This window comes from Amblyraja radiata, chromosome 7 (assembly GCF_010909765.2).
Source record: "Amblyraja radiata isolate CabotCenter1 chromosome 7, sAmbRad1.1.pri, whole genome shotgun sequence".
Lineage (NCBI taxonomy): Eukaryota > Metazoa > Chordata > Chondrichthyes > Rajiformes > Rajidae > Amblyraja > Amblyraja radiata.
Window position 1 is genome coordinate 76,560,290 of NC_045962.1, and position 9,752 is coordinate 76,570,041.

General features: G+C 44.0%; 1 protein-coding gene across 1 annotated transcript; it reads left to right on the forward strand.

Moving 5' to 3' along the window:
* The first annotated feature begins 350 nt into the window (after positions 1 to 350).
* On the forward strand, positions 351 to 2,763 carry LOC116974897 (fibrinogen-like protein 1-like protein). The gene is made up of 2 exons (XM_033023507.1): positions 351 to 537; positions 2,072 to 2,763. The coding sequence occupies exons 1-2, from the start codon at positions 351 to 353 to the stop codon at positions 2,761 to 2,763; spliced, it is 879 nt and encodes a 292-aa protein (XP_032879398.1).
* The last annotated feature ends 6,989 nt before the right edge of the window (positions 2,764 to 9,752 follow it).

Consider the following 9,752-nt stretch of genomic DNA (forward strand, 5'->3'; position numbering starts at 1 on the left):
GGTCACTTTATTACCTCTGTAAACATCGACAGATTTTGTTGATGGCTTACTGAAAATGCACATTTACCTACAAGTGAAAGATAACAATTAATTGTCCCTATCACATGCTCCAGCTGTTAAGGCATTTACAATACATTCAGGACATTTGCAATATAAACACAGTTAATATTTAATAGTTTGCGACAATTTAAATTCAGATCTCTTGTATAAAAACCCAACGGTAATCTGCCTGGTCATATCTGCTCCCAGCAAGACCCCTAGTAAGTCTAGAGAAATTTACGACAAATTGAAAATTTAAATTATACTGTAAGATGAATTCATGTAATTTATCCTTTTGCAGGAACCCAATCATGATTTTCCACAATATGTTGTTGGTGCTCTCAGTCGTGATACTGTCTGCTCAAAGCCTCACCAGCTCTGCAGTTCCAGAAGGGGTGGCCTTCCGAGCCCTCCAGGCTAAAGTGGGTAATGCGAAGATGGTGCCCGAAGGCGAAGCAAACAAGATCTTAAACATGAGGGACCTGCTTTTGAAAAAAGGTAAGCTGTTTCAATGGCATTTTTGCTTAAGATTTTTACGTGAATATAATTTATATCCTCCTCTATCTTAGAATTTAAAAAAATACCTGTTTCCCTCTTGTGTAAAGATATTCCTGTCTGATCTAGCATTGCTGGCAAAGGAGAGATAGGATAGATAGGATTAATGGTAGAAACAGCATATTCTCAATGGGCTGAATGTCAGCGCATTAAAATCAAGAAGAAATCCGACTTCTTTGCACAGAAATGTAGGGTTCACTAACATTCTCACATTCTATGAAGAATTCACCAGTTGTGATTCACAACCAATGGACAATGCCATAGACAATAATGCTTTCACATCTTCAAGATGGTACAAAGTGCTTCAGATAATGTTACAGTTGTCATGAAGTATTTTGTTTGGAAGTGAACTAAGTGTTTTGTGCATAAAAAGATAAGTAACTAGGACTATTGCTTGAGGGATGACAATTGGAATAGCACCAGGAGTTTTTAGATATATATTTTTAGCTGGATATCAGCTCCCTGTTCAAGTTCCTGGCACAGTGGCGCAGAGGTAGAGCTGCTGCCTTACAGCACCAGAGACCAGCGTTCAATCCTGACCATGGGTGCTATTTGTATGGAATTTGTATGTTCTGCTTGTGTCCGTGTTAGTTTTCCCCAAGTGCTCCGGTTTCCTCCCTTACACCAGACGTACTGGTTTGGAGGTTAATTGCCTTTGGTAAAAAAATTGTAAATTGTCTCCAGTGTGTAGGATAGTGCTGGTGTACGGGGTGATCGGTGGTCAGCGCGGACTTGGTGGGCCGAAGGGCCGGTTTTCGTGCTGTTCTCTAAATTCTGAAGTAAAGTTACGTCAAAACTAACTAACTCTGAGAATAAAGCACTCATCTCAGAAGTTAACTAATCTGTCAGTCTGGTTTTTGATTGAAGCTTGATTCTCCTAACTCTAACAGTCAACGAATCAACAGGAATTGTATTTAACTGAACTAGGGTGGTATACCAGAATCACCATTAGGTCCTGGCGTGAAGGAAGATAGCAGCCAATGCAATTCTACTGGGATCTTCTTGGGAAAGTAGTATTGACATTTTGCTTAGCACAGGAGGTTTACTAGTAATTGATAAACAAAATGAAAAGTAATAGAAACATAGAAAAATAGAAGATAGGTGCAGGAGTAGGCCATTCGGCCCTTCGAGCCTGCACTCTTCCAATCATAATACATTCTTCCAAATTAAACTCCTTTATATTGAAAGAAATTAGTGTAGTACAAGCAAGACCGAGGTAGTAACAGACAATCTGAAGAAGGGTCTTGACCCAAAATGTCATCCATTCCTGCTCTACAGAGATGCTGCCTGTCCCGTTGAGTTACTCCAGAATTTTGTGTTTACCGTTAAATTTTAAATTTCATTTTAGATTGCATTGATTATTCAAATGACTTGTAAATACAATAAGATATTTGTTAAAATTATGCATGATTATTAATGCAAAAATATACATACATTAAATGCTACGGGAAAAGTAATTAAATGCTTTACGTCACAGCAAGATATGCCAAGGACTGCAATGAACTCTTACGACTAGGTTTCAAGCAAAGTGGCCTCTATGTCATCCAGCCAGAACCAGTAGTAGGCACACCCATGATTGTGGTGAACTGTGAAATGGAATACGACTGTGGTGGATGGACATTGCTGGAAAAGAACTCCAGACAAAGCCCGCTGACGTGGAACGAAACTTGGAGCACATACGAGTTTGGGTTTGGGAATGTTCTGGCTGACCATTACCTTGGCAATCGTTACATCCATTACTTAACCAGCCAAATGTGGTATAAAGCAAGAGTAGTTTTGGATCAGCCAAACAAGGCAAATAAAATCATTCGGAGATACGCAGAGTATGACATGTTCCGGGTCGGTTCATTAGGCACTGGCTACAAACTATATCTTGGCAGCTTTAATGGTAATGGTGGGGATGGTATGACTGTTTTTAACAACCTGGTTGATAATATGCCTTTTAGCACAAGGGATCGGGATTCAGATCAGGATTCAGCTAACTGTGCGCTGAAGTACGGTGGGGGGTGGTGGTTTAATACTTGTGCTTCTGATACCCCCTATGCTATGTTAACCCAGAAAGAGTCCATTAATTGGCAGCCCTTTTGCGAGAACTGTTCTCAAGTCCAAGTCATGGTCAGGTCTGTCAACATGCATTGCCCCAGGAGAGGAATGATGACCAGACACTAATTTTATTTCAATATGCGATGATCTGTGCATTTAGTTACTGGAACGATACAATGCTTGATTCTCTTGTTATCGTATAGAAATAAACTTAATGAAAGCACTTGTGATTGTTTTGTGTACTAAAGCTACTGTTTGCCTTGTTGTGTGTGCAAGATGTCCGATAAAGACATAACAAAAATCGACGGGATCAAGCTAGCAGCTATCAATATTGATCGAAAGGGAGATCAATTTTCGCTCTGCCAGCTAGTTTTCTGCCCCAGGAAGAATGAAAATTAATTACTGAGTATCACACATTGTCGCATAGAATCTAACATCCTATCGCAAGGACAGACAGGTGTGCAGAGGGGGTGGGGTAACACTCCTGGGAAAGAATGAAATTCAGTCCTCAGCAACGGGTGACATAGGATCAGAAGATGTAGAGTCCCTGTGGGTAGAGCAGAAAATCTGCAAGTGTAAAAAGACCCCAATGGGAGTTATTTACAGACCCCCAAACAGTAGCCAGGATGCAGGGTACAAGTTGCATCAGGATATAAAATCGGCGTGTAGGGAAGGCAACACTACGGTGGTCATGGGAGATTTCAATATGCAGGTAGGCTGGGAGAATCAGGCTGGCACTGGACCCCAAGAGAGTGAATGTGTAGAGTGCCTCCGAGATAGTTTCTTAGAGCAGTTTGTGGTGGAGCCGACCAGGGATAAGGCAATTTTAGATTTACTGTTGTGCAAATGAAGCAGATTTAATAAGAGAACTTGAGGTAAAGGATCCACTAGGAGGTAGTGACCACAATATGATAAGATTCAACTTACAATATGAAAGGGAGAAGGTGAAATTGGACGTGTCGGTGTTACAGCTGGGCATTGTGGACTACCGAGGCAGAGGGAGGAGCTGGCAAAGATTGACTGGAAAGGGGCTTTAGTAGGAATGACGGTAGAGCCGCAATGGCAGGAATTTCAGCTGATAATTCAGAAGGTGCAGGATCATTTAATTCCAAACAGGAAGAAAGATTCCAGGGGGAGAATAAGATGACCATGACTGACAAGGGAGGTGAAGGACAACATAAAAGCAAAAGAGAAGGCATATTACATTGCAAAGATTAGTGGGAAGCCAGAGGATTGGGATGTTTTCAAAGAATAACAAAAGGTAACTGATAGGACAATACGTAGATTATTTTCTAAATGGAAAGAGAATCCAGAAATCGGAGGTGCAAAGGGACGGGGGAGTGCTGGTGCAGGACTCCCAAAAAGTTAATTTGCAAGTCGAATCGGTAGTGAGGAAGGCAAATTCAATGCTAGCATTTATATCAAGAGGACTGGAATACAAAAACAGAGATGTAATGCTGAGGCTCTATAAGGCGCTGGTCAGGCTGCATTTGAAGAACTGCATACAAATTTGGGCCCCATATCTGAGGAAGGATGTGCTGGCTCTGGACAGGATTTACAAGAATGATTCCAGGAATTAGTGGGTTAGCATCTGATGAGCACTTGACGGCACTGGGCCTCTACTCACTGGAATTTAGGTTGAGGTGGGACCTCATTGAAACTTACAGAATAATGAAAGGCATAGCTGGAATGGATGTGGAAAGGATGTTCCCAATGGTGAGAGAGTCTAGGACCAGAGGTCATAGCCTCAGAATTAAAAGACACTCTTTTAGAAAGGTGAGGAGGAACTTCTTTAGTCAGAAGGTAGTTAATCTGTGGAATTCATTGCCCCAAAGGGTAGTGGAGGCCAAATCAGTGGCTATTTTTAAGGCAGAGATAGACAAATTATTGATTAGAATGGATGTCAAGGGTTATGGGGGAAAGGCAGGAAAATGGGATTAGGAGGCAGAGATCAGCCATGATTGAATGGCAGAGTTGACTCGATGGGCCGAACAGCATAGTTTTACTCCTATAACTTGTGAAGATAGACACAAAATGCTGGAGTAACTCAGCGGGTCAGGCAGTATCTCTGGAGAAAAGGAATAGGTGACATTTCGGGTTGAGACCGAGTCAGGGGAGAGGGAAACTAGAGGTACGTAAAAGTACAAAGAACAAATGAATAAAAGGTATGAAAAGAACAAATCAAAGCTGGCAGCGATGACCAGTAAATTGTAGAGCCCACAATGGTCCATTGTTGGCTGTGGGAAAGGTGATAACAAGTAGATACAGTGAAACTAAGCAGAATGAATGAAACTAGTAGGATGTCCAGTGTGTGGAGGGACAAAGAGGGTAAGCAAGGGTTACTTTAAATTAGAGAAATCAATATTCATACCGCTGGGTTGTAGGTGGCATGGTGGCGTAACGGTAGAGTTGCTGCCTTGCAGTGCCGGAGACCCGGTTTCGATCCCAACTACAGGTGCTGGCTGTACGGAGTTTGTACGTTCTCCCCATGGGTTTTTTTCCCGAGATTTGGGTTTCCTCCCACACTCAAGATGTAGGTGGAAATAGGGTAAATGGCTTGGTAAATGTAAAAATTGTCCCTAGTGGGTGTAGGACAGCAGAGTTAATACGCGGGGATCGCTGGTTGGCGCGGACCCAATGGACCGTAGGGCCTGTTTCTATGCTGTATCTCTAAACTAAACTAAAGCCGAGGTGCTTTTTACGAGTTACGAGGTGCTGTTCCTCCAATTTGCGTTTGGCCTCATTCTGACAGTGGAGGAGCCCAGGACAGAAAAGTCAGTGTGGGAATGGGAGTCGAAAGTGTTTGCAACCGGGAGATCGAGTGGGCCAAGGCGGACTGAGAGAAGGCATTCAGCGAATCGATCGCCAGTCTGCTCTTGTTCTCACCAATATCTCCTTTTTCCAAAGATGCTGCCTGACCTAACCTGACTCAAGCATTTGGTGTCTATCTTCAGTGTAAACCAGCATTTGCAGTTCCTTCTCACATATAGTATTAGCATCCGTTGTATGGTACTGCCAGAGTTCCGAGACCATCAACTGAATATGGGGTAGGGAGATCCAAATTGTACTACAACGCATAACACAGTAGTGTTAGTATGTCCAGAAACAGCTTCCCAGGCGGCTGGGAAATAAATTGACAGAATACTGACAATATCCTATTATCAAATCATTAAATATCAAATTGACAAATTGCCCAAAGGTTTCACATTAGTTACAGTATATAATGTCTCATACTAATATGCAATACCTTATCTGAAGGAGTACCTAAACACTAGAGGTCATATATTGGACAGAAGTTAAACACAACATGCTGCAGCAAATGAGCAGGTCAGGCAGCATCTCTGGTGCAAAGGAATAAGTAACGTTTCCGGTCGAGACCCTTCTTCAAACTTTGGTGTAAACCAGCATCTGCATTTCATTCCTACACCCCTCATCAAATATTGGACAGTTGGATCGACGTTGCATCCTGCTGATCATGTTCATTCAATTTATTTTGTGTTACGATGAGAGTACACTTATTTTATTATTAAATTAGACTCCTCCTTTATCAGGCTCATCAGAATCTGAGTGGGGTGGCACAGTGGCGCAGCGGAAGAGTTGCCGGCATACAGCGTCAAAAACTCAGCTTCAATCCTGACCACGGGTGCTGTCTGTGCAGTTCTCCCTGTAACTGCATGGGTTTTCTCCGGGTGCTCCAGTTCAAGATTCAAGAGAGTTTATTGTCATGTGTCCCTGATAAGACAATGAAATTCTTGCTTTGCTTCAGCAACAGAACATAGTAGGCATAACTACAGAACAGATCAGTGTGTCCATATACCATTATATAAATATATACACATGAATAAATATACTGATGGAAATAAACAGATAATGGGCTATTTTGTCCGAGCCAGGTTTAATAGCCTGATGGTTGTGGGGAAGTAGCTTTTCCTGAACCTAGTCGTTGCAGTCTTCAGGCTCCTGTACCTTCTATCTGAAGGTAGCGGGGAGATGAGTGTGTGGCCAGGATGGTGTGGGTCTTTGATGATACTGCCAGCCTTTTTGAGGCAGCGACTGCGATACATCCCCTCGATGGAAGGGAGGTCAGAGCCGATGCTGGACTGGGCAGTGTTTACTACTTTTTGTAGTCTTTTCCGCTCCAGGGTGCTCATGTTGCCGAACCAAGCCACGATGCAACCGGTCAGCATGCTCGCTACTGTGCACCTGTAGAAGTTAGAGAGAGTCCTCCTTGACAATCCGACTCTCCGTAATCTTCTCAGGAAGTAGAGGCGCTGATGTGCTTTCTTACTAATTGCATCAGTGTTCTCGGACCAGGAAAGATCTTCAGAGATGTGCACGCTCAGGAATTTGAAGCTCTTGACCCTTTCATCCATCGACCCATTGATATAAACAGGACTTTGGGTCTCCATCCTACTCCTTCCAAAGTCCACAATCAGTTCCTTGGTTTTGCTGGTACTGAGGGCCAGGTTATTGTGCCGGCACCATATGGACAGTTGCTCGATCTCTCTTCTATACTCTGACTCATCCCCATCAGTGATACGTCCCACAACAGTGGTGTCGTCAGCGAACTTGATGATGGAGTTCGCACTATGACCGGCTACGCAGTCATGAATATAGAGTGAGTACAGCAGGGGGCTGAGCACGCAGCCTTGAGATGCTCCCGTGCTGATTGTTATCAAGGCTGACACATTTTCACCAATACGAACGGACTGTGGTCTGTGAATGAAGAAGTCGAGGATCCAATTGCAGAGGGATGCGCAGAGACCCAGTACTGCGAGTTTGGTAACCAGCTTCGAGGGGATGATTGTATTAAATGCCGAGCTGTACTCAATGAATAACAGCCTGACATATGAGTTTTTGTTGTCCAAGTGGTCCAGAGCGGAGTGGAGATCCAACTATTGATCTGTTGTGGCGGTAAGCGAACTGCGGTGGGTCCAGGTTTTTGTTGAGGTAGGAGTTGATTTGCACCATGATCAACCTCTCAAAGCACTTCATCACCACAGACATTAGTGCCACTGGTCGATAGTCATTGAGGCACGTCACCTTGCTCTTAGAAACATAGAAACATAGAAAATAGGTGTAGGAGTAGGCCATTTGGCCCTTCGAGTCTGCACCGCCATTCAATATGATCATGGCTGATCATCCAACTCAGTATCCTGTACCTGCCTTCTCTCCATACCCCCTGATCCCTTTAGCCACAAGGGCCACATCTAACTCTCCCTTAACCAATGCCATGGTATCTTGCACATCCACTGAAGAGAGAAGATGGGTCATCTGATTAGCCTTTATACTTTACTTTGGACTTTAGAGATAGAGCGTGGAATCAGGCCCTTCGGCCCACCGAGTCTGTGCTGGCCGGCAATCGCCCTATACACTAGCACTATCCTACACACTAGGGTCAATTTACAATTTACAGAAGCCAATTAACCTACAAACGTAATATAGACACATAGTGCTGGAGTAACTCAGTGGGTCAGGCAGCATCTCTGGAGAAAAAAAGGATGTGACGTTTTGGATGGGGACCCTACTTCAGGCACAACCCAAAACATTTCTCCAGAGACGCTGCCTGACCCATTGAGTTACTCCAGCACTTTGTATTTATCTTATGTACTTATTCTGAGATTGTGCTTATATATAGTAATAATTTACTGAACTCTATGCAAAAAAGAATTTCACAGTACCTCGGTACATTTGATACTGAAGAACCATTGACCAACAACCCATTCACCATTGTACTGAGAGACAGTGAAAACCTTTGTTTATGTGCTCTCCAGTCAAATGATGCCTTACATGAGTATAACGTATACTTTATTACATTTAATCTGGTGAGAGAGTCTAGGTCTAGAGGTCATAGCCTCAGAATTAAAGGACATTCTTTTAGCAAGGAGCTGAGAGGAAATTGCTTCTCTCCATACCCCCTGATCCCTTTAGCCACAAGGGCCACATCTAATTCCCTCTTAAATATAGCCAATGAACTAGCCTCAACTACCTTCTGTGGCAGAGAATTCCACAGATTCACCACTCTCTGTGTGAAAAATGTTTTTCTCATCTCGGTCCTAAAAGATTTCCCCCTTATCCTTAAACTGTGACCCCTTGTTCTGGACTTCCCCAACATCGGGAACAATCTTCCTGCATCTAGCCTGTCCAACCCCTTAAGAAGGGGTTCCCTCTTCTTGGGCACTGGTATAATTGATGTTCTTTTAAAGCAGGTGGGAACCCCAGACCTCAGAAGTGAGAGGCTGAAAATGTCGGTAAAAACTCCAGCCAGTTGGTCCGCACAGGTTTTTAGAACACGACCGGGTATACCACCGGGTCCAGGCACTTTTCGAGGGTTCACCCCTCTGAAGGATTTCCTGACGTCGGCCTCTGTGACTGAGACTGAAATACCATCACAGTGAATGGGGGCTCGGGAAGGAACATCAGTATTCTCCCTATCAAAGCGTGCGTAAAATGCATTGAGCTCGTCAGGGAGTGATGTTTTGCCGACATTTGAGCTGCCTCCTGATTTCGCCTTGAGGAGGTGATTGCATTCAGGCCCCGCCACAGCTGCCGAACATCTGTCTCATCCTCCAGTTTGGAGCAGAAGTCCCTTTAATCCTTTTTGATGGCCTTACCAAGGTCGTATCTGGACTTCTTGTAGACCATTGTATCATCAGACATGTATGCCCGGTGTCTGGTCTTCAGAAGAGTGCGGATCTTCCGAGTGTTTCCGAGTGTTTCCCAATCAGAAACCTTGGATGAACTTTGAGATCCGCACTCTCCTGAAGTCCAGACACAGGGCATTCACCTCCGATGATACAGTGGCCTACATGAAGACCAGATACGACCTTGGTAAGGCCATCAAAAAGGCCAAAAGGGACTTCTGCTCCAAACTGGAGGACGAGACAGATGTTCGGCAGCTGTGGCAGGGTCTGAATGCAATCACCTCCTATAAGGCAAAACCAGGAGGCAGCTCGAATGCCGGTGTAACATCACTCCCTGACGAGCTCAATGCGTTTTACGCACGCTTTGACAGGGAAAATACTGATGTGCCTTCCCGATCCCCCATTCGCTGCGATGGCATTTCAGTCTCAGTCACAGAGGCCGATGTCAGGAAATCCTTCAGGGGGGTGAAC